This window comes from Hermetia illucens, chromosome 6 (genome assembly GCF_905115235.1).
Source record: "Hermetia illucens chromosome 6, iHerIll2.2.curated.20191125, whole genome shotgun sequence".
NCBI classification, from domain to species: Eukaryota; Metazoa; Arthropoda; class Insecta; order Diptera; family Stratiomyidae; genus Hermetia; species Hermetia illucens.
This window is the reverse complement of record NC_051854.1, coordinates 56,185,319-56,211,132: the sequence shown is the minus strand read 5'-3', so window position 1 is coordinate 56,211,132 and position 25,814 is coordinate 56,185,319. Positions and strand designations below refer to the sequence as shown.

General features: G+C 39.5%; 2 protein-coding genes across 3 annotated transcripts in view; one reads left to right on the top strand and one right to left on the bottom strand.

Annotated features, from left to right (window-relative positions):
- Positions 1-230: 230 nt before the first annotated feature.
- Positions 231-16,141, top strand: LOC119659782 (trafficking protein particle complex subunit 10). Its single transcript, XM_038068048.1, has 6 exons — positions 231-371; positions 12,386-12,609; positions 12,677-14,257; positions 14,311-15,294; positions 15,353-15,695; positions 15,757-16,141. Exons 1-6 carry the CDS (start codon positions 347-349, stop codon positions 15,981-15,983), a joined length of 3,384 nt encoding a protein of 1,127 aa, XP_037923976.1. The 5' UTR covers positions 231-346; the 3' UTR covers positions 15,984-16,141.
- Positions 16,142-19,075: 2,934 nt separating this feature from the next.
- The window catches only part of LOC119659851 (thialysine N-epsilon-acetyltransferase), a 147,018-nt gene continuing 140,279 nt past the window's right edge, over positions 19,076-25,814 (bottom strand). For both annotated transcript variants that reach the window (XM_038068155.1, XM_038068154.1), the window contains exons 2-4: positions 22,279-22,330; positions 22,116-22,212; positions 19,076-19,408 (exon numbers count right to left, since the gene is read on the bottom strand). In XM_038068155.1, the coding sequence (XP_037924083.1) occupies positions 19,105-19,408; positions 22,116-22,212; positions 22,279-22,309 (432 nt within the window). In that variant the 5' untranslated portion in view covers positions 22,310-22,330 and the 3' untranslated portion in view covers positions 19,076-19,104. The remainder of the gene's footprint in view (positions 19,409-22,115; positions 22,213-22,278; positions 22,331-25,814) is intronic.

Here is a 25,814-nt window from a genome sequence, read left to right as displayed (position 1 = left end):
TTATTAGGCGTTGTAGGGAGTGTTCGGATAGAAAAAATGTTGGGCGTTCTTTGAATGATTAAATTCCGCTTGACTTTTATCTGGATAAACATGAATAAAACAATACTAAATTCAGAATTTTATTATTTATTAACTTCTTTTGAATCTGATCCTTTCATTATTATGTACAGAATTAAAAATATGAAAAGTTTTTTTTAGGCTAATTGCCAGCTGATTGTTGTTTGCGGGGAGGTAAACATCAAAGACAGGGTGGTAATTGTCAACTTTGTGATCGACGTGTTTACGTTGAAAATTTTTACTTTTACTAGAAAGTTTCGTGATGCGCTAGTATATAAGCTACATAAAAATGAACAATAAGCCTATTCTAACATGTAAGTAGAGAAAATAAGGTTGAGGTGTTTTAGGCACTCGACAACTGTTCTTGATACCAAAGTGGGTGCAACAAATTGTCTTCATATTTAGGGATCAAAATTTCTTTGATTCTGATTGGAATTGTATGTAATCAATCGGTTTTAGTGTTTATAAGTTGTAGGATCTGTATTTTTAATATCTATTGATAGTAAAAAGGAAAACTGTGGGACTACGGTGCTAAAAACTTCCATTGGAAATGTTCTTGTTCTTCTTCAGCATATCCAGTTAAGAATTTAAAATAGCAAATTATCCCCTTCAATAAATACCTTTCCTACCTGTTACCTTAAGTCATGAAGCAATCTGGAAGTGCATCTGTCTTATCCAATTTCTGTTCCCGTCAACAGTGATTGCAGCACAGAAGAACCTTCGAATGAAATATCGCGACAAGCGAGAAGAGTAGATGGAGTACAAGAACAATTTGGTCAGCAATCGTGGAACATAGTCGGAGCAAATGTTCTATTGCTAGGGACTTGGCGATATAACCTGGCATCGAATGTGTAGAAAAGCAGTGACTTTGACAGACGAAAATAGTATTAGATTATTTGAAATAAATAGGTGGTTTTTGCGCGGGGACGTGTAGCACTGCTGAAGGAAACAAGTGGTTCCTGAAATATCGGTATATGCGAGAAAAATGACTAGCACTAGCGAAAAAGCAAAAACCGTCTAATTATTTCAAATAATTTAATCGCAGATAGATCAGTAAAGGAAGGTCTCGCCACGGAAGCTTCCTAAAAATGATGACGTTAAAAGCTGCTTAAATGGAAGTAAGAATTTTTGAATGACGCACCATGCGGGAATACTTGCAATGGTGGATTGAGTGGATGGTCCTCAATGGTAATTGTTTCTATCCATCACGAGTTTTTCAGACATAATCGAAAATAGTTCCAACAGCCTTAATTTTCAAAGAAAGTCGGGGAGCCCCGATGATTGTCTGTAGATTTTTCGGTATGAAAGCTTTCCGTATGCTGGCGCAGGATGAATTTCGCTCCTAATCGCGACAATTGCTATTCTTCTTAGTGGTTAGGTCGAAAATATGTTTGCTAAAAGTCACTTCTTCGGATGATAGCTAAAAGATTTGCTGAAGAAGAGCCATCTTGCCAAACAACGTCCTTTCTTTCAAAGGCGTTAGGAAACTTTTCAGAGACTGGAGTTGTTGTTAGCCTTAACATAGCATATTTTAATATTACTGTGAACGCATACACATTTTCGGAGAAAAAAACTCATAAAATAAAACCAAAAATAAAAATTTTCCTCTAATCTTTCTTCATCATCATCAACGGCGCAACAACCGGTATCCGGTCTAGGCCTGCCTTAATAAGGAACTCCAGACATCCCGGTTTTGCGCCGAGGTCCACCAATTCGATATCCCTAAAAGCTGTCTGGCGTCCTGACCTACGCTATCGCTCCATCTTAGCCAGGGTCTGCCTCGTCTTCTTTTTCTACCATAGATATTGCCCTTATAGACTTTCCGGCTGGGATCATCCTCATCCATACGGATTAAGTGACCCGCCCACCGTAACATATTGAGCCGGATTTTATCCACAACCGAACGGTCATGGTATCGCTCATAGATTTCGTCATTGTGTAGGCTACGGAATCGTCCATCTTCATGTAGGGGGCCAAAAATTCTTCGGAGGATTCTTCTCTCGAACGCGGCCAATAGTTCGCAATTTTCTTGCTAAGAACCCAAGTTTCCGAGTAATACATGAGGACTGGTAAGATCATAGTCTTGTACAGTAAGAGCTTTGACCCTATGGTGAGACGTTTCAAGCGGAACAGTCTTTGTAAGCTGAAATAGGCTCTGTTGGCTGATAACAACCGTGCGCGGATTTCTTCATCGTAGTTGTTATCGGTTATCACCACCGACCCTAGATAGGAGAAATTGTCAACGGTCTCAAAGTTGTATTCTCCTATCCTTATTCTTCTTCGTGTTTGTGTTTTACCAGTGCGGTTTGATGTTGTTGGTTGATTCGTTTTCGGTGCTGACGTTGCCACCATATATTTTGTCTTGCCTTCATTGATGTGCAGCCCAAGATCTCGCGCCGCCTGCTCGATCTGGATGAAGGCAGTTTGTACATCTCGGGTCGTTCTTCCCGTAATGTCGATATCGTCAGCATAGGCCAGTAGTTGGGTGGACTTGACGAGGATCGTACCTTTTGCATTTACCTCGGCATCACGGATCACTTTCTCGAGGTCCAGGTTAAAGAGGACGCATGATAGCGCATCCCCTTGTCGTAGACCGTTGGGATACCGAATTCTCTCATGGCCGTGTACAGTTTTACCCTGGCTATGCTATCATAGGCGGCTTTAAAGTCGATGAACAGATGGTGCAACTGTTGTCCATATTCCAACAGTTTTTCCATCGCTTGCCGCAGAGTGAAAATCTGATCTGTTGCTGATTTGCCTGGAGTGAAGCCTCTTTGGTATGGGCCAATGATGTTCTGGGCGTATGGGGCTATCCGGCCTAGCAAGATAGTGGAGAATATCTTATAGATGGTACTCAGCAACGTGATACCTCTATAATTGCTGCACTGTGTGATATCTCCCTTTTTATGTATGAGACAGATAATGCCTCGTTGCCAATCATCAGGCATTGATTCGCTGTCCCATACCTTGAGCACAAGTTGATGAACCACTTGGTGTCGCCTCCATATTTAACAAATTCGGCTGTAATTCCATCGGCTCCTGGCGACTTATGATTTTTTAGCCGATGAATTGCACGGACTATTTCTCCTAAACTTGGTGGTGGCAGTATTTGTCCGTCGTCTTCAGTTGGCGGGACCTCCAACTCGCCGATGTTCTGGTTGTTCAGTAGCTCATCAAAGTACTCAACCCATCGCTCTAATATGCCCATTCTGTCAGAAATCAGATTTCCCTCTTTGTCTCGGCAGGATGAGCATCGAGGTATATAAGGCTTCATCCTGCTGACTTGTTGGTAAAACTTCCGCGCCTGGTGCGGTTGCTCCCTGTACTTTTCTAGTTCATAGACTTGTTGGTTCTCCCAGGCTTCCTTTTTCCGTCTGTGAAGTCGCTTCTCCACTCGACGAAGTTCGTGATAAGTCTCTGCGCGTGCCCGCGTTCTTTGAAAATGCAACATTACTCGGTATGCGGCATTCTTCCGTTTCGTTGCTAGCTTACATTCATCATCAAACCAGCCGTTCCGACTCCTTTTGCGGCTGGGGCCAAGTATGTTTGTGGCCGTATCCATGATAACGTTCTTCAGGTGATTGTGAAGATCATTTGTTGATGCTTCATCTCCAGGTCCTCTGTTGACTGCGGTTATTGCGGCATCCATTTCCCTCTTATAGGTGTCGCGGAGGGTTGTGTTGTGGATCGCTTCAGTGTTCACTCTCGCCTGATTGTCAGAGGGGATTCTAGGTGGTATTGTTATTCGAGCTCGGAGCACCATGCCAACGAGATAGTGATCAAAGTCTATATTGGCCCCCTATATGTTCTGACATTCATCAAGGCTGAGAGGTGGCGGCGTTCGATCAACACGTGGTCAATTTGGTTGAAAGTGGTCCCGTCTGGAGAGGCCCACGTATGCTTGTGGACCGCTTTCCGCGCAAACCAGGTACTTCCAACAACCATTTCGTGTGACCCTGCTAATTGAATAGTCCGCAGTCCGTTATCATTTGTATTTTCGTGTAAGCTATGGGAGCCAATGTATCGCCTGAATACGGGCTCCTTCCCTACTTGGCTGTTAAAATCCCCAAGTATGATTTTGATATCATATCTGGGACAGGCTTCGAGGGTTCGTTCTACTGCCTCGTAAAAGGTATCCTTCTCCGACTCTGCAGTCTCCTCTGTAGGGGCGTGAACGTTTATGAGGCTTATATTTCTAAACTTGCCTCGCAAGCGCAGAGTGCATAGCCGTTCGCTTATGTTTTCAAAGCCGATAACAGCAGGTTTCATTTTTTGGCTGACTAAGAAACCTACTCCGAGCACATGGTTTACTGAATGACCGCTATAATATATGGTGGTGTTCTCCAGGAAACCGGTCCCTGTCCATCGCATCTCTTGCAACGCTGTTATATCAGCCCTATATTGGGACAGGGTATCGGCTAGCTGCTCGTCAGCTTCTCATCTCTGTACAGGGAGCGCACGTTCCATGAGAAAATGCGCAAATCGTTATTCCGTGTTCGTTGCCGGGTCCGTCGTTTTAAAATCCGTCCTGTCCGAGGCTCCTGTTGTGGCTTCGTAACAAGTTGTTTTCCGTGTAGGGTTGTCAGCCCTACCCAACCCCCAACCTGGAGGACCAGTTGGTACAATTTGTCCCGTTTTTAGGCGCGAGAGACTCGCCTTCATCCTTCTCCGTCTGCAGCTTTTCGTTAAGAAAGAGCTCCCAGCGGTCACCACGTGGAGCTGGAGATAGGGTTTGGTAGTAGAGCTGTTGGTGTTGGTTCAGCAGGCATTTCCCAGGTTTTATGCCCCATCGTGGGTACCAATCTACGTTTCGCCCTGGGACCTATACTACCCTTTGACCACAGTAAATTCCGTAACATATAGTTAAATATCCCTTCGCTTTTTTAATGTTTTGTGTGAAACAAAACCCAATTAGAATCGAGTCGATGTCTGCCTGTCTGCATTTTTTTTCGGATGGAAGGTGGAAAGCTTCATAAAGCTACCGCAGGCTCTTGCCACACGGTTATGTGCGACTCTTATCCACTAAAACCACCTCCTTCTCCTTCCGCTCTCCTCGTGGGGCTCCCATTTGGTATTACGTCGCCGGGCTGGATCAGAATTTATTCTGCGCTCATGTTAATATTCGTGTTCCTCTCGCGTTTATTCTTTCGGATGACTTCGTCCTGCCTAAGCTTCTTTCCGATGGCTGCAATCACTTTTTCGACTTCGGTCCATACCCCTTTTGCTTTCACCCTAAGTTCCATTATATTTTCGGGTGTGCTCCCCGGTTGTAGCTTCTAATGCAGCCCTTTGGGCTTCGAATCTGGGGCAATGAAAAAAGATGTGTTCTGCGTCCTCTCCAATATTTGGGCAATATGGCGAATTATCACGCCTAAATCGATACACATATGCTCGATAGCCTCCGTGTTCGCTCAAGAATTGAGTTAGGTCGAAACCTACTTCGCCGTGGGGTCGCTCGATCCATTTCCGGATATCCCATATGATTTTGTGAGTCCAGCGGCCTTTTTCTGACTTGTCTCATTTCTCTTGCCATTCCGCGACAGTTTCAGTTCGTGCGAACTGTGAGGTATGTTCAGTCGTAAAGTCGTTGTATTTCTTTCGCCAGAATCTCAATCGGGACCATTCCTGCTATCACGCAAGCTGCTTCATTGGATATTGTTCTGTAAGCGCAACATGTTCGGAGTACACTTATGCGATACGCAGCCCCAATCTTTCTCTTATTTGCTATATTTTCCAGTACATCTACAACTGCCTACAGGGATTGAACTGACCACCTTCGAAATAAGGAGTTGACGGCTTGGCCTCAAAATATAACCCCTAAAAAGTGTAACAGGCCTCGTTCTCAGAACCTATCCAACCGAAAAATCTGAAAAAAAGTCACAGTAGTGCATCTCTACGAAATCTAGGCCTCAATATACATCCGGTTTCGATATCTGCACAAATAAAGTTAATAATATCATATTTCTATAAGGGATAATATAATGCACAAGTTGGTCAAGTTTAAAGAAAATCCAACTATTATTGACAAAGTTATAGGGGGTGAAATTTTGCCATTTTTCGTGAATTTCGTGCATTCTAAAATGTCCATTACGTCATCATCACATATCAATTCGTCAATACCACACCCAAGGGAGTTCGTATGAAGGGGGTCGCAAAGAACTATTTTGATTTAGTTTTTTAGTCACTTGTATATGAATATCAATTACTCCAAAGAGACGTATGTGTATGTAGGTACACACTATATATGCGTGCTAATGAAGTTTGCGGGTAGTGTCTAATTAAGATAGATATATTTGTACATTAAACCAGCGATATTTAATATACGTGCTATATATGCACATATCTATGCTTTTGTGTACGAAGTAAATCGAAAATATGGGTACAATCAAGTTATATACGTGCCTATATATGTACAGTATTCGGAAATAGGTAGTTTGTTTGTTTATCAATCTGAACGTATGTCTTTTAGTTTGGATAATATGAAGGAGTCTGTTGGATTTGTAGCTATATACGGATAGAAAAATGTGCGTTGAGGTTTCTTACATAAGATGAACACAAAACCGTACAGGTATAAAACCTGAAGCGCCAGCTTCGGTATTCCGACTTGTTTAAATGTTTCATCCTGATTGACGTAGGATCATAAAGCTTCATCTGTACGGGGTCCCACAAGTCATTAATACCCTTTGGTGGAGTTGGATGGTTATTTAGTTTTTGCTTTAAATGCGCCAACAAATCCTCTATACGATTCAAATCTGGGATCTGTGCAGACCAGTTTAAGGGGTAATACTATCTTGTCTGCAAGAAATCAAGGCTCATTTTCTACTATTTATAGGAGAAAAACGAATTGATATTTTCTAGTTCTGCTTTTGTTAATGTCAATGTACGGCTTAATGTGTAAGAAAAAAATATTTTCTTTTAATTAAAACAGCTGTACAATAGCTGATTAAATGAAGCCCTTTTTTTTAATGATCTCCATGGACGAAAGTCTGCAGGTTGTAATTTTTATTTAGAGCGAAAATCTAAAAAGTTTGCTAGGATTTTTTGAAATTATTGATTTTTAACAAAATGACTGCAATTTAAAATAAAAAATTTTTATAGAAAAATGGTTTAAAGTAGGTCATAAAATAGTTAAATTTTAGTCGATTGAAAAAATGCTACCTACTACACCAGAAAATGATATTAGAAAGCTACAGTTTGAGTTTTAATTTGCTCTGTTGAAAATTGAAGGCGCTAGATGTTTGCCCAATTCGAAAAGTGGTTTGGAAAAAAACGCGTTTAAAGTGTTAACATTTTAAGGAAATTCGCATTCTACCTCTAATCTGCGATGCCTGGGCCATATAGTAGGTCTTAGAAGAGAACATTCACATGCCCCTCATTCTTCCTTGCTGGAAAACATTTTTTACGGGCTTCTCTAGCTTCTTCGGTGGGGAAACGCGCAGACTACGCTATACGCGTGTCGTCAGCTTCTAAGCATACCATTATACCATTATTACCATTATAAACATCATCGAAATAAATTACAGCAACATTTGCAGCATTATCGGGGACAGCTCTGCTACTGGAAGCAGTTTTGAGAAAATCTGCTCAAGCATTGCGTTGGTAACTTATCTTTGTTTAATCTATTTAGAATGAGGTTTTATTGCCTTAGATACTACATTTTTCATTGCTAGATCCTGCCCGCAATTATTTTCATCTTCTTGGATTGGCTTTCATAATTGCCAAGTACACCATGAACCCCCTCCCTTGGGGTATAATTCAAGCGGGGGCTTTCTGTTTTTAGAAATTTTACGATATATATATAGTTTTTCTCGTATCTTCAATTGAGTTTCTGTTTCTATGTATAGTTTTACTCATTTCTTTTACAATATAAAAGCCCAATGAAATCAATTTAATTGCGAGAAACGCGAGTTACTTTCGACACGTTTTTTAACGGGCTTTTTGGCATTAGCTCTTATTCTAGGATGAATATTCACGTGGTAGGGTCATCTAGTGACCGACTTTCGAAGATTAATAAACACCGACAATCCATCAAATATAATATATAATGTTAAATGACGAATTTGCTCACAAAATGCCTGTAAATCGTCATAATAAAAATCATAAAACTGCTTTTGGATAAAAAAATAACAAAAAAAGTGGTAGAAAAAATTCATAGGGTGGTATTACCCCTTAAAGCGCGAAATTTTTGGGTTGAGATCCATACCTTTACAACTTTTGCAGTATGTTTTGTCGTTTTGGAGGATTACTTTTCCGTTGCAGCCGTTTTAATTTTAAACGCCACTACAGGCAAATTATCTCTTAAAATTTCAAGCTAATCTCTCCTTCGCGTTATGCCATTAATCCTATGGAGTGGAAAACACCTGCATTCCCACGCCTTCAAAGAGCTGCTACTAAATTCCAACGCTTCCTGCATTGGAAGTGGATGGGTTTCTCGAGCAAGCCTTACGATCTGATTGGAAACGATGGTTTTGTCTGAACAAATCATTTCTAAATATTAAAAGAACGGTAAGGTTTGAATTTTCACTCCCTTCTGCGGGGAGGGTGACGAGTTTATGGAGGGCAAGGAGAAGGTCAACCCATTAAAAAGTTATTGTACTTCAAAGCATTGTTTTTTGATACTGTGATGAATTTTGAATTGTCAATACTACTCGCTGAGGATGAGAGGATGTGTAAGAGGAAGGAGGTCCCTCCTCTCTAACTTCGTTGAAAAATTGCCGCGCTCAAACATAGAGTGGAGCCCAGCCTGGTCTTTGTTTGTTAGACTTTTTAGAAGTGATGGATTATTTTAGTTGCAATTGTTGAATTCAAGGTCTGCAAAACAAGGTTCATTTCGACTGACAATATCTTATTGAAAAAATCTCCCTTAGGAATCCTCCTCTCATTCGCTTAGAGACAATACCTCAGGCTTATATAAAAGTGTCTAATTGAGGGCAGATCTGTATATTTTCTTAGAAATTACACATCCATGTAAATCATCTTCAAATTTTTATATTTGCTCTTGAAGACTCTTATGTAATGTGGCATTATTATTCAAAATTTGATTAGATCTCTATTTAAAACTTAAGTAAAGGTTTGTAGGTACAAGGAAAATTGTAGAGAATTACAAGATTTTCTACGGTGCCGTTCGCAGGCACGTTCATTCAAGTAATTTTTGACCTTGGGTATAGATATTTTTACCTCACCCTGTAGATGCTCGTTGCCGGTTAGCCAAATTCCAGTTGATCTACGCCAGATCTTGTGCTCGCTGTGGGCACCAAAAACACGCATCTTCATTAAAAGTCGATGTCCGGATAGCTGAGTGGTTAGAACACAAGGCTGTCGTACGGAAGATCACGGTTCAAATCTCACTGGTGACAGTGGAATTTGTATCGTGATTTGACATCGGATACCAGTCGACTCAGCTGTGAATTAGTACCTGAGTCAAATCAGGGTAATAATCTCGGGCGAGCGCAATGCTGACCACATTGCCTCCTACAGGGCACTGTAATCCTGTAGTGTACCGTAACGGTCTTGAATGAAGTGCTCTAACACATTTCAAGGCCCTGATCCAATATGGATTGTTGCGCCAACAATTATTATTATTCATCGAAAAGTATTGTCCGAGTCCACCTTTCCATTCAGATAACTCTCATACACAATGGATGAAGTTTTTCTAGAAACTGATGGAAGTTGCTGGGGACCAAATCTGGTGAGTACGGTAGATGCTCCAACAACTCGAACTTGAACTCATGGACTTTAGCCATTGTCAAAATGCTCTTGTGACACGGTGCATTATCCTGATGAAAACGGACTTTTTTTCTTCTGCAAACCTGGTCTTTTTTCACGAATATTTTCTTTCAACTGGTCTAAAAAGTTACAATAATATTCAGAATTTACTTTTTTACCAGTTTGCAAGTAATCCACAAACAATATTCCTTTCGCATCCTAAAAAACTGATGCTAACACCTTCCGGGCCGCTTTCTGGACATGAACTCGTTTCGGAGCCGAAGAAGCAGGTTTCCACCACTCTTTAGCTTCTTGTTTTGATCCAGGATCATGGTGGTAGACTCAAGTCTCACCCATAGTGATGAATCGACGTACAAAATCCACTTTTCGAAAACGCTCTAAATGTTGCTGAGAAAGTCGCATTCGAATGTGTTTTTTGTGCACACAGTTTTATGATACCCAATACTTCAGTCAAACTATTGCTTATACTGCCCAATGAAGTTTCTACTAAATTTCTTTCTGTCACTCGACGATTTTCCAATATGATATCCTGTAATTTTTCTAAGATTTCTGGTGTAGTTGCTGTTTTTGGACGTCCTTGACGTGGATCGCGTTCAGTAATCCATCTTTCTACTGTACTAATTGAAGGTGAAGTGTCCTTATTCAGTTTCAACATTCGTTCATAAATTTCTTTTGCTTTCCAACCTTCCAAAAATAAAAATTCAATGACTGCACGATATTTGATTTTTTCCATTATAAAAAATACTGGGACACATCGATACCAAATGGCTTGTAAACAAAGAATGAATTGACAGATTGAAATGAAACTTCGCATACGTTCATATAACAAGTGTACCAACATGACAAAAAAAATGTAGGTCAGTAGCAGTATCGAACCGCAAAACTTATTGAACAACCTAGTATTTGATGCAAAAGCGGGCAATGCAAGGTCTGGAAAGTGATCATCGTTTTCTACGGACTCAGTCTCCGAAGGTACTCAACTTAAAAAGAAAAAAAAACCATAAAACTGCCACCATAGGGTATCTAGTCGGCGAAATACCCTCCATATTCATATCTTCTCAAATAAGGTAAATAATAGTAGATTATTATTATTATTTTTTGGAAATTAACTGCTTAACTTTAGGGGAGTTCACCTTAGAACCATAAAATTTTCCAGCAATGTAGGTTATAATATAGAGCATAATATTACTATTACTAGTTGCAGAAGAATCTTAGTTGTAGAACGCTGATAATTTAAGAATACGCCTTAGGAAATAGAAACGTCGAGAAAATGTGGTGAATTGCAAAAGTTTGTGCTGACTGTTTCTTGTAGGTCCTAGAATCATAACATAATCAAGATAACCCTTGATAAGTCTTGACAAGTTAAACGAACGTCCATTTAAGATTTATTTATGACTTCTGCTTCGTAAGTGTCTTGACTACGTCTACGTCTTTGGCGGCCTAATTTCGTCACTAGACCCAGTATATGATAATAACGGATCATACAGAGATATTCTGGCAATACCCGCATAGTTGAACATGTTTCTAGTGGTTCGGTTGCTAATAATTAACAGACTTTTGCTGCACAATAGTGTTCACAGCGAAACAATAAATAATAATACACAAAAATAAAAATAGACTAATTAATTTTGTTGTAAAACCAAATATCTTATTTTATTGTTATGTACGTACTTCAGGAACCAGTTGTGCTCTTTCTCAGCACGTAATCAAAGTCATAAAATCGACGAAATTGAAATTGAATAAGTAGAAACTACTAATTTCCACAGCACTACCCATTTGCTGTTAAAGATTAAGCTATTTAGGCGCATTCAATAAGCAACTCAATGTAGTCGTTTTCCTTTACGAGTATATTAAACTTCGATGATAATTCATTAAACTATTAATTACTTGCGTATCGGAAGATTCTCCCATGGTGTAGGTTCCGTTTTGTCAGAGATGATGTACCGACTTTGGATATTGTTTGGTTTTCTTGGCGTAATGAATTAAAACTGAATTCGTTGATATTAATGTGGACGATAGTATGACGCCAACTGACCTTCAGAAATGAGTAAAATCCTCCTTAACCAATTCGCGTCGTTGCTCAAAAGACTTGAGCAAATAATATGTTGTCGTCTTTGAGAAATCACATGATAAGTGAATAAATAACATTAGATTATTCAAAAGAAATAGTCAAAATGTGGGGGCGATATTTCACGCTTTTCCCAAGACGTACAAAGTATTTCTGGCGACATATGATACAAAGGTTTGTTTTTATTTGCTGCATGTGAGTTATTGAGTAATAATAATAATAATAATCGTTGGCGCAACAATCCATATTGGATCAGGGCCTTGAAGTGTGTTAGAGCACTTCATTCAAGACCGTAACGGTACACTAGGAGGCAATGTGGTCAACATTGCGCTCGCCCGAGATTATTACCCTGATTTGACTCAGGTACTCATTCACAGCTGAGTCGACTGGTATCCGACGTCAAATCACGATGCAAATTCCACTGCCACCAGTGAGATTTGAACCGCGACCTTCCGTATGACAGCCTAATGCTCTAACCACTGAGCTATTGAGTACCTCAGACAAATTCAGCATGAATTACTTTAAACATTTCAGACGCTGGTGCCGAACAGCTTTTTCGCTCTCTCGAGTCGCACATCGTGTCTGCAATCCCATTAGATACTTACGAGTGGCGACGTCCTTACGGCAGACCAATCAAAAATGTGCGTCTTGATGCAAAGTTCCAACAGTTTTCTACTGAACCGCTTGAAAAGTACAGGAAAGGTGAATGGAGCATTCAGGAGCACCCCGTGTTACATATTTTCATCACAGAATGCAATGTAAGAATGATATATTGCTGCTATGCTAATCAAGAGTAATTCGAAGGGTTTTTACACTTATTTCTAGGACATTGAAACCTATAAGACTGTCATACGTGATGAAATTGATACATGGCTGAAAACGCTTCAACTATACAACATCGACGATTGGATGATTCTTCTTGTTGAAACGATAGACGTTCGAAAAACGAAAAATCTCATTCCACGTACTACAGTTCTCGACAAGATCCGATTAGATTTCGCTTCGAAAAGCGGAGATCGATGCATTTCAGTTCTGAATCCAGCGAAATTCGAGCAACGATCAACTGAGTCATTCCGATGCCTAGTGCAGCGCATCAAACATTTGATGTTGGTTAGTTATAATAAAAACATAATCAAATATGAGGAATTGATACGAGCGCAACGCGAGAAACGTAACCACGATGGCTGGAGCTTCTTAAAGTATTTTTTACTGCAGGAAGAACTCGCTTTGATTCTTGAGAATTTGGGGCTTTACACAGAGGCTCTAGTTCAATATGATGAGCTTGACGCGATGTTTTCACAATTTGTTACAAATTCTGTGTTTGGCGAGAAACATAAGTGGTTGGAGACGTTCCGACAACAAACAGCATCGTTTCCGGGAATTTCTCTGAAGAAAAAGAACAAATTTAAGGCAAGAGACGATATAATCTCAGGAACTATTACCCTCATAGACTTTCGCAACTACTTATTCGAACGCCAATGCATTTTGCTTGAGCAATGCGATCGTACAGCAGAAATAGGTGAACGATTGCTACCATTTTTGTTTTCTACGCTTCGAGAATTGGAGGTAATGAAAATTGAGGCGCCTGTTGGAGCTTTGAGCTGTTGGGAGTTTGTGTGCGCATTAGAAGTTCTCGATATTTGTGATCGGGCAATGGAGACTAAGGAGGTATCTTGCTTCCAACATTGCGCTCCCATTTGGAACTTGGCGAAGGATAAATTGTATGAATTGGGGAAATTGTGTGGTCTTCTGCCAGGCTTCACCCCTACATCTGAGCAACTCCACACGGTAGTGCAACTCTCTGCAGGAATTGGTGATGAACCAGAAACCGAGGAGATGTTTGTCGAAACGCAACCACAAATTGAGAAGAAATCACATTCACCGAATCGTAAACCCAAAAAGAGTTCAACACAAAAATTAAAAGATGCTTTAGGAGCAAACGAGGCATTTCAGAAACTTTATCTTGAACTATGCGAACTGGCAATTAGCACATATAAACACGTATCCCGGCTTCGTTCGGCTCGTCTGGTTGGTCTCGATCTGGGGAATTTCTACTGTGCCCTGAATGAGCCCAACAAAGCTGTAGTTTTCTTCACGGATCTTCTCCGGGAACTGAAGTCAGAGAACTGGAATCATTTGGCCAGTCAAACACTTTTGGAGTTAGCAAGTTGTTACAGGAAAATGGATGACTTGTTGGCGTATACAAAAACTTGTAGTACGATTTCATGTTGTTTGGAAATGGAGATTTTGGTACGAACATTCTATTTCGATGAGTTTTTGAAGTCTTTGAAAGCTTTGAAGGACCATTTGACTATTGATGCTGGCTCGAATTTGAATTTGGCGCTTCTGGAGGATCATTTTAAAATACTTGGCGTGAAACTTCTGAATGAAAAGCTGATAATACAAGTTGGTTTTCATTTGATCTTTTGTCTTGGGGAATTTATTCTTTTTTTTTTCAGGATGACTTTGTTGTTGTTCAACTCAAACTTGATAGTTACTTTCCCCGAGAAGTTTATGCTGAAAAAATATTACTTTCATTCGATATGAATTCGAATGTAAACGAGTTTACAGTGAACGCGAGTCTGAATGAATCACCGATCCTGCCGATCAGTTTGCATTTGGATTACAAACAGGACAACACTTTGGCTTGCGCATCGGTTGCATGCGAAACTGTGAAAAGCAAGCAGCCTGTACGCAGAACAAGTAGCACAAGAAGGAAACTCTCACCAACAGTTCGAACTGATTTCACGAATAGTGTTTGCATCGAATGCGGGGTAGCAATACACCCGGGAGTAAATGTGTTTGAGTTACGTTGCAAGGCTGTTCGCGTTGGGATTTGGAGATTCAAACAACTCTCCATTCACATCGACAGGATTGAGTTTCTTTCAGATAGAATTCCACTGAAGATGGATCCTTTTGAAATTACTACAAAGCCAGCTTCCGCCGTGTTGAGTTTCAAGAATCTTATTGCTGGGATTGAACAGCCGGTACAGCTAATAGTTAGTGGTGGAAGCTTTATATTTCCTCCTGATGCAAAAATCGTTTTGAAATGTTCGAAACATCTTAAAGTTCGATTACGTGATGCTTCGGACGATTCACTCGAGAGTCAAATCAATATTCCTTTGGTTGCCTTCAAGTCATTTGAGGAAAGGACGATTGAATTGGATGTGCTATCCGAATTGCCTGGTCGAAGCGCTGATAAGAAAATTGAGCACAAAGTTACGTTACTTTGTCCATGGTCAAGAAATGAAATTGAAATCCCACTGCATTTTCTCCCTGCATTGACTACGTCTTGTCGACTTCATACCTGCGGCACTCAGAAGTTCTTGCATGTGTGCTTGAAAGGATTGGATGGACATCTTTCTTTGATAGAGCCAAAAATGACTTGTGAAGCTGTGGGTGTCAGTTTAATCGATCTAAATTCAAAATCACCACAACAAATTGTAAGTATTCAACTTTTCGTTTCCAGGACTGTCTTTATTTCAAATCAAATTTTCCCAGGAAATCTACAAAAATTTAACAGTCTCGTACCTGTGGGAGCTCCAAGTGGAACCCTTAAAAACGGAGACTGAGTTGCCTGTGATCAAAGTTAATTTTTCAGCGAAATACACTAATTTCGACAAGCCGGGGGTGTTTCGTAGTTTTGCATGTTCATTTGATGTAACTGACTATACGACTCTATTCCGGATCCAAGCCCACATAGAACCGTCGGAGCTTTGTCGTGTTGGATCTGTTTGCAGTTTACACTTGAAAATCAGTAAGGTTCATGATAATCCGTTCTCAGACTTGATGTATGAAGTATTGGCGGATCAGAACATGTGGGCCGTTTGTGGAAGGTCGGCAGGTACGTTGTGATAACTCTCAGTTGGCTATGATATGTATTTGATTTTCTTTTCGTTTTGCAGGTGTAATATCAATGCTGGATGTTGAATGCCATTCGATATCTTTAGATGTTTTACCTCTAAGTGCTGGATTTCTACCCTTGCCGAATGTTCGATTGTCGAAATACATTTCCAGCAAGAGTAAAACGGAATCGCGACCCAAGCCATTACCTTTTCCGCCCGGACAAATTTATAACTCTACAAAGAGCATACAAATTCACGTGTTGGCCGGCGCGAATGCTGAACAATAGGAAGGGAAAAAGTGGGATTTTTTCTATAAGTCATACTCATCGCTTCTTTGTATTTACATTTTTTGAATGTATCCTATTTAATGTTATGGACAAATATATTGGGTTCGTTGCTGAAAAACGGTACGGTAAAACGGAGGGTGTAGCAGCCTAATATGATATGGTTGGCTGTTTCATCTTTTTTATTGCAAAGTCTGCATATTGGGTCTGCATTATAGATTCTCTAGCAAATTGGGCTCCAGTACTAAATAAATTGGAATAACAATATGATGTTAAAAGGACGCAAATGTAACGTATGAAGGGACGTTATACACGGTTGTTTCACTAAGGGTAGCTTGGCTGCAAATAAGTTTTTCTTGGATATTTTGAGTACTTCTTGATATGATCGAAGGCGCAACAATGCAATCTGGATCTAGATAGTTTCAGGGCCATAACGGGATACTAGGAGGTATTATGGTCAGCATTGCGCTCACCCTAGATTGTTACCCTGATTCAGCTTATGCAGTTGATTTGACTGGTATGCGACATCCAGTCACGATGAGAATCCCTCTGCTAAGATTAAAATGTGTATCATAAACTTTCGTTGCGACCGAACAGTCCCTTAACCACTAAGGCATTCGGATACTAAGACGATATAAGCGGTGCCGATTTTTGGGATAGTTCAGTAGAATAAAGTAAAAATAAGTGCTTGCATTCTCGTAGGTAATAAATGCCTAACCAATAAAGAAAATTATTGTATACGAGAATGACCACCAGAAAAGCTAAGCCCTCATCTTGCTGAGACAAGCTAGAGAGTAGAGCAACGCATGAGCGTTAGATCAATCAAACTAAAATGACGACCAGTAGCTAGTTTAACCCTAAATGCAGTTGTGCTTCTTAGAGTATCTAGTTAAGACTCACTATAATTGCCCAATATCTCAATGCGACCATGTCTAAATGAAATAATCACTGAACTTGAATGATCGCAAGATAGTGGAGGGCTATTGCCTTGCTCGACTTTGTAAATTCCATCTAAAACCGAGATTGACGGTAATCTTTAGCTCCAAAAATGGCAGATTAGTCGTTAAAATTGTACCGGTAGTGTCGTAATGTATTCTTCACAAATTTTAGGTAACAATAAGGAAATGATTTCCTAATTTTAGTGCTCGAATGAAACTTTGGAGCAAGAAATTTATCGTGGTCTTTAAGAGGAAAAGAAGCGCAAGGCTAGGGTGCCTTTTACAAATTCAATAATACTAATGGGCTACTTAAATCAAGAATAGCTTATGGCAGAAAAAACCTTCAAGCGATGCCGGCTTTTCTAATGCAATCAGAACACCGAAAGGTTATTACCGGACCAGAAAAAAAATCTAGCTAGCACGATCAGAAAGAAGATCGATTTTTCGAAAAAATATCTGAGTAAGAAATGAGCCTGCTAGTTCGATTAACAACCAAATACAATGGATATAGGTCTCTACAATAATATGACTGCCAAATTATTAGCTCATAAAATATCGAAAAAGAGTACAGCATTAGGAGTTAAGGTAGTATTATTGTCAAAATGCTGTTCACGCACAATCCTAACCGCCGAGCACAATGCAATGTTGAATAAGGATAGATGAAACAGTTTCGATTATAAAATTTGCTTTGTCTTGCACTGAAGAAGGGAATAAGTCGTGTAAGAAATAAAAAAAACATTTTACTAGCGATAGAAACGATATTTACAACTGTACCAAAACTTCAGTCGAGAGAATTGATGCATCATGTACTTCGGTTAAAAATGCTACAAAGGATAGCAAAATCCGATGTCATATTGAAAAACAGGGTATGGTACAAAACTAAATGGTTTCCCCAGAATTGTGGAGTTAACGTCGTTTAAAATTTCCGTCAGTTCATCTCAGATTTTACCCAACCTGTATGTCGTTTTGCAGACTTTTTTCCTCTATAAATATGTGAAAAGGAATGTTTGTTTCTATCCCCGGTATTCTGCTTAATAACGAAGATATCAGTGCTTAAAGCTGTTAAAAAGTAGCTCCATTTCCCCCAAGCTTTCTCAACTTTTCGACAATTAGATACATCATTTCTGTCGCTAGGCACTTATTTTTAGAGATTTTTTATTTTGTATATACCAGTCTATCGAGAACAACTTCAGCAGAATAAAAAATAATTGTCTAGCGACTGAAACGGTGTTTGCAATTGTATTTACTTTTATTAGAAGCGCCGTAAATACACATAAGTCGTAGATACCAATTTTCAAATCTACATTGCCATGCTAAAAGATGACCGTTTTATAGCCTAAAAATTAAGGGCAGCTGGGGCCCAGTACTAGCCAGTAGTTTCAAAATGAATTATGAAACGAAAATCATGTAACCGCTGTAAATCTCACATTTAGATGATCTGTTGTTTCTGGGCCTGATTCTACCATTGGAATTGAGCAGAAACAGCCAAATATTGGATTTAAGAAATGTGGAGTGCGAACAATCTCTCTGTCACTTTTTTAAATGTAAAATAATCAAGAAATTGAAAAATCTTGCGTCTGGATGATCAAACATTGAATTGAGGGTTGCGTGGTCAACGTGCTAATCAATCCTTCTTAGGAAGTCATAAACTTTCATTATTGTGACTGGGAGGATTGAAAATCAAACCACGGAGTCGAGATCGTTAAGCAGGAGCTCTAACCATTTCAGTAATCGCACCGTCCCAGGTCCGACCTATCATGGGTCGTATAGCAAATAACTTTTTCTCTAGTTCTTTCGCTCTGATGCCTCCTTGGAATTTCAGTATGCTGAGCATGATGGTTTATAATAACTCTATGTCTTTGAAGTGTATGTTAGTATCTCCCAAACAAAAGAGCGTTGGTCCGAAAGTAGACGACTTCCGGTTTCATCCAGGGCAAAGGCAACTCATCAAACACTGCCTCATTTCTGCCTTAGGAGCAGCGTGACCGAAGTGTTGTTTGCCCCCAGAAATAAGAAATGAGTAATATGAATTATATTCAAGACAAAAATCCCGAAGTAAATTTAAGCCCAAGTTGGCCCTTTACAAGTCCTTTTGAATAATTAAAGCGTCCATCTTATCATAATAATAATTTTTCACAAAATATGGAGAGAACAAAGTTTTAAATTAATAATTTTTCTACCATTTATTATTCTTTCAACAATTCTTCCATTTGGGTTGTATTCATTCTATAAAATAACCAACCTTCTTTTGATGTCAGATCTGTTGCTCCTAATTTCTCATAAAATTGTCGAGCCGGGTTCCAGTCTAAAACATGAAAGTCTAATCGAGGACAATTATATTCGCGTGCCTTTTTTGCGACATATTTGAATAGCAACCGACCGACACCAGATTTACGATATTGCGGCTGAACGTAGATGTCCTCAAGGAAATATGATTTCCCTTCCCACGTTGAATACGAAAAGAAGCAAATCGAATATCCGACTATGACTCTGGAAAAGTTAGTTGCATTATTAGCTTGATAAGTGAATATTGTTTCGTAGAGAAGTGCAAGCAGGCATTCTGCCCCATCGACTTACTCTACACAGTTAGTTTTTCATCAGTTTACTATAAGTCAATCCATCAAAACTTAACTGATGGGTTGATGTGTTTAGTATAAACAAGACGATAAAAAAGAGTTTTTATCGCACGCATTTAACTATCCGGACCATTCGGAAGGCATGTTTCCACCAACAACACAATGACAATTGCACTGAACTTAATTTGTCATCAGTCCACTTAGACTGACAGATATTTTATTTAGGAATGTGAATATTCATCATTCCATCAGACATTGTCATAAACGATCAGTTTGCCATAATTTTGTCCTTCTCCCTAACACCAAACTGATGAAATACTAGCCGTGTAGGATAAGTAATATAATACCGGAGAATTTAAGAGGTTAAGCCATTGTAGCGCCGAAAAATAAACATATTTTTTGGGATTTTTTCGGGGGAAAATGAAGTAAATCAAAATTCTATAAAAGGTCCTTATTTGTACATCTGATAAGCTGTATAAATTATTTTTTCAGCGTAATACAATAGGAAATGGTGGATATACAGCTCTTCTTCCATGAAGCTTTCTTTTTTGAAGGGCCCGCGTTCTAATCAATTGCACCTACAATTTTCAATTTAAACAAAGAATTTTTGCTCGGTTAGACATATACACACCTGGACAAAATAATAGGTGTGAACTTCAAATTTTGAAAAATGTGGAGAAAAACTATGTATGTTCTGCAAAACAAAACGGGGTCGCTAGTGCGTTAGACTGTTTTCAAATGAAATGAAGGAGTACCTGCGATTAAACTGCTTTCTGGTCACAATATTAGGACTTTTTTATTCGTTCAGCCTTGAAGAGGAGCTAGACAGTAAAAAATGTGTATTGGAAAAAAAATTGAAATGATTTTATTTAAATAATTATTTAGTTACAGAAGGTAAGATTATGAGGGAATTTAACTAAATAAGAATATAATTGTAATATTATCATGATATTAGATGGATAGTGGATTTTACTGTAGTGTAGAAGAGGGAGAACTTGTTCGTCGGCTCCAGGATGAAGGGAAAACGTACAAGTTTATTGCCAGATTAATGGGAAGGTCCCAACTTTTCGTTAAATATGCTCTGAAACCAGAAAAATCCAATGGACTTGGGGCACCCCGAAAATCTCCATCAAAAACCGACAATCAAATTGTTACATTAGTGAAACGACGAAGGACAATTGTCGGCGAAATTGGCAATGTTGTTTCATTACGAACTAGTCGACGAGAGAAAAAATATATCTTCTGGAGCGATGAAATAAAAATAAATTTGTTTGATAACAATGCGGCAAGGAACGTTCATCTACCGGAAGGCAAAGAATTTCATACGAGGTTCACAAAAAAAAACATTAAAACACAGAAGTGGTAGTATAATGTTATGGGGCTGTTTTTCATAGCAAGGTGTATGGTAGGTCCGATACATCCAATTGATAGATTTGTGTAGAAGGATTTGTTGGAGAGGATAATGCTACCTTATGCCGAGAATAACATGTTTCGATGGTATGGTCACGTAATTCGCGCCAACGAGAATTTACTTGCCAAGATTGGCCTGAACATCGAAGTCGATGGTAAACGACCAAAAGGCCGTCTGAAGCAACGGTGGCTTGATACGTTGGATGGGGATTTAAAAGCCTCGAGGTTGCATCCAGATCAGGCATTTGATAGGGTCAAATGGTGAGGCCGATCACGGCGAACCGACCCCGCTTGTGAGCGGGACAAAGGCTGAAGAAACAGGACAATGGTCGAAAACACTCATTGCGATTAGTCAAAACGTGAACGTCCTTTAGTGGCCAGGTCAATCCGCAAATCTCAATCCTATTGAGAAACTCTGTGGCGAACTTACGCGAGGAATTTCCAACAAAGTTTGCTAAGACAAATCGGAGTAGTGGGAAAATATTCAAAAAGTTTTGTATAATATTCCTATAAAAACTTGTATGCCCGGAAAGATTGAAAAGGTCGTCAAGAATAATGGCGGATATTAAGGGTATTAAAGGCATTTTAGCTAATTTTTAGTTTTAATGTTAATTATTAAGTTTGCTCGATGCACCTATTATTATGACCATTTGAAAATTGGTGTATTTTATAAATAAATTTTCAGGTTTCCTTTAGAGTTTCCAAAGCTTTCAATTTTTGTTGCGACGATGAAGTATGTTTGTGTTGAAAACTAATTCAATTTGTGAAGGATAATAGAAAAAGATATGAAAAATAAAGCTTGTTTGAGAATAAAAACGTTGACACTTATTATTTCGTCCAGGTGTGTATATAGTTATAGAAGTTCGAAGGATTTCTTTGAATATGTATGTAATTTCCCATGGCTGAACAGATCACAGCACATTGTAAATTCTATTTGATTACAATGTTTGAAATAAAAGATTGCCTTGGAAGATATTTTTCCGTTTTATTGGCTAAAAGTGTCTAATTTAAACATTTTACCTTAAGATAAAAACACTGAAGAAGGGGACAGTTGGTCTCCGAAATACGTATTTGTTCAAATTAGACACTTTTAGCCAATAAAACGGAAAAATATCTTCCAAGGCAATCTTTTATTTTAAAAATTCGGTTAACAAATAACCTCCTAATTCATACAATGTTTGGTTTGAATATTTTTAGAAGCTTAAATTTACCTTGGTGATTGCGATTCGGCATCATTGCCTACGCTCTCAGCAACGTAGCAATGCATATACTCTTTTCCTCCATCTAGACCTGCATCCCGAATCAAGTCTGAAGTGAACCGGGTGATTTAAAACTTGAATTACAATTTGTAGTTTTAAGATATGTATTTTGTACCTTGTACAGAAATTTTTGGTCCATCACTCATCTTTTCAAAGTCCGCCAGTTCCTGAAAATATTAAGGATTTTTATTACAGTAAAGCGAAAGTATTGCAGGAAGATGAATGTTATTATGAGTCCTTTAATATGTGTGAGTTTTCTTATTTTTGTATAACCCCTTATCGCTGCGAATTATGATCTTTTACAGAATTTTTTGTTGACCATATTTTGAGAAAATAAAATGTATAACTCCTTTTACATGTATAGGGAGCCTTTGCTTGCAGTCAACACAAAATTGTGTGGCTCAGTGCATACGAAGGGTTTTAAAGGACATATACTCTCGGGATATTTCATGACAACAGGTTTATATTAAACTAAATACGAACGATAAACAGACGAACAGACATCGAATCGATTTCAATAAGGATTTGTTTTGCAGAATGATGCATTATTTAGGATCGGTACTACAAAGTCTCCGCGAAACGAGATCAGGAGACAGGAAGCGGTTAAACGAACGTCCATGACTTTTACGACGATTAACTACCTTACAGTATTGAGGTAGCTGAGCAAGGAAGATCGTCTGTTAAACCAGAGCAGAAACCGGAATCTAAGTGGTAATCATACCCCAAGCCAAAAAGTCACTATTATGCCGAAGGCTAAGATATAGCCGAGAGTGGTGAACTCTGGGCTAATTGTTTCTGCAGAAAGGGTTTCACCGAGATGAACCTACTTTTGCCGGCAAAGCCAAGTCCATCGTAGCCGATCATTGAAGAACAATAATAACGAAGAAAAATTAAATTTCGATCGTGACGTTCCGATTCTGAGTGAGAAGGCAACCCCCAACAAATGTTGGAGCTGAATTTACACTTAGATTGATCACTTATTAATTGAGAACCAATCCAATTGAGGCTTGGTCCTTAACGGAAGACTCGAAATAGATCCCTCTTGACAGTAAATCCTGGGTCACCGCCAACTGTTGATTGTGAAGTTTTACCTCCGACTGAGCATTTGCCTGTAAGCAAATTACCTTCGGGCAAATCTCTTCTGGCAGATCATAACCCCCGGGTCGTATCAAGGCTGAGGGGAAAAGGTCGTCCGGGTTATCTGCGGCTAAGGGTGAATCGAAATTCGTCGGCCTAAGTGATAGCAACGGAAAAGTTTGCATTTGCAGCCGAGTCTATCGATCTGGCTAGAATGGGTCTTGTTTGACGACACCAACCCATTAGATTATGATAGTTAGCCGTGCGAATAGGTCAGAAAGAAACTCCTTTTAACTGTCGGGACTTCATCATTGCAAGTCACCAAGTTTTGCTTTGAGACGATAGATGTATATCGTAAAATGTTATTGTTAAACTTCACCTCCCTCAACGATGTGTGGAAGGGCGAATGACCAACTCTGCAGAGGGTTTGGGAACGTTCTAATATAAACACGAAGCTATTAGAATCTCTAGAAGAGACCGGACTTCAGAGCCTCAACTTGGGTAGTGAACCTACTTCCTTCAATTTGCTCAGGTAAGAAGTCTCGATATCACGGTGGAGTCCCCTGGGAGGGTGACTTTTGTCGGAGAATGACAGATATCGAACGACATCATAGTCCAAAACACCAGGAGCATATAGTATTGATTTCGTAATAGGCATGGTTCCACATAGTATCGCCACATTTCGGACTCTGTGAGAGAGAGATTGGCCTACGTTCAATGCTGAACGCCGGAGTTACGATCCCTAGGAGTCGCAACAAATCCATTGCCGTGATTGTGGCAAACCCCAGGTGACCATAACTAGAATGAGAGAATAGAGGAGCGCTGGGTACGACAATGAAGAGTAAAATACCATGGTGGAGCTCGGATTTGGCAAAATAGAAAACAACGACAAGGGCACTTCTTAGTATTCTTAGAATTAAGCCACTTTCAGAATTACCGTCCCATTTCCCTCCTCTCCGCCTGTTCCAAAATCTTGGAAAGATATGTCACCGACTGGTTGTCCTCCCAATTTGGCCACCACATAGTGAAAGAGCAGCTTTGTTAAGCGTAGGCCTACTGCTTCCAACCTGCTTGGCTTTACCAGCTTTGTCGCCAAATGTCTAAATTCACGGCAAGAAGTACATACCATTTACATTGATTTCGCTAAAGGCTTCGACACTGTAAATTGCCAGATACTTCTATCTAAACTTTCCACTTGTTTTATGGCTTGCCTCTTACCTTTCCAACCGATCCTCTCGCGTCTCTTTTGGCGGATGCATTTCCCGCTCCTTGTGGGCCCGTTGTTATTTTTTTTATCAACGACTTCCTCTCCCCTCCTTACTTGTCCCTGTTTGCTCTATGTCGACGACCTTAAGCTGTTTTCCGCTATATCGTCGCTTATGGACTGTATTTCACTTCAATCTCGTTGGTGCTCGACTAACGCTTTAGCACTAAACTTCAGAAAGTGTCACTCGATGTGTTACTCGCTTAAATCCTCATGCACTTCTTTCTCCTACTCTCTTAACGGGAATGTCCGTTAGGGGACTACAACTTTGACAATCTACGGTCGAAAATTGCAACCAATAGCAACTAAGCAGAAGAAGCCCGAGCACGGTTGTTGGCACCCAACAAAGCCTTTTTTGGTTTACAAAAAATATTTCGATTGACACATTTCACCATAAGGTCAAAGCTCTTACTGTACATGACAATTATCTTGCCAGTCCTCATGTCCTTAGTTGGGTTCGAGAGAAGAATCTTTCGAAGAATTTTTGGTCCCTACATGAGGATGGTCGTTTCCGTAGCCTATACTTATAACGATGAAATTTATGAGCGATACCACGACCCTCTGGTTGTAGATAATATCTGGCTCAATATGTTGCGGTTGATGGGTCATTCAATCCGTATAGGATAGGTTGATCCAGCTTGGAAAGTCGATCAAGTATAGTCTATAAATCTATAAGGGCATATCAAGGCGCCAGACAATTCAGGAGTATCGATAATAATAATAATATAATAATCGTTGGTGCAACAATCCATATTGGATCAGGACTTTGAAGTGTGTTAGAGCACTTCATTCAAGACCGTAACGGTAGACTACAGTATACTGTAGAAGGCAAATTTGGTCAGCATTGCGCTCGTCGGAGATTATTACCCTGATTTGACTCAGGTACTTATTCACAACTGAGTCCACTGGTATCCGACGTCAAATCACGACACAAATTCCACTGCCACCAGTGAGGTGTTAACCGCGACCTTCCTTACGACAGCCTTGTGCTCTAATCACTCAGCTATCCGGACATATCGATATCAGCGTAAAACCCGGATGTTTGGAGTTCCTTACTATTGATACCGGTAGTTGCGCTGTTGATGATGATGATTTTTGACACATTTTGGCCATTCAGTTTACTTGTAGGGGTAAGGCTTTGTTCACAGTTACCATTATAAACTGCTTGCAGGCATTCATTTCTGATTGTATCAAAAGACAAAGATTTTTCTGTTCTGTAATATGATTTTCGTCCAGCCGTGAAGGCGGTAATTAATCCACATTTGAACCTCTTGTTTTTCAATGTTTCGTTGAGCTGGTGATTCCCGGAA

Bases quoted from the DNA above. Each gene is read 5' to 3' on its own strand.
- LOC119659782 (XM_038068048.1), top strand. From the start codon at position 347: ATGAACAATAAGCCTATTCTAACAT. The intron at 372-12,385 runs GTAAGTAGAGAA...TAAACATTTCAG, and splicing joins CAATAAGCCTATTCTAACAT to ACGCTGGTGCCGAACAGCTT. The intron at 15,696-15,756 runs GTACGTTGTGAT...TTCGTTTTGCAG, and splicing joins CGTTTGTGGAAGGTCGGCAG to GTGTAATATCAATGCTGGAT.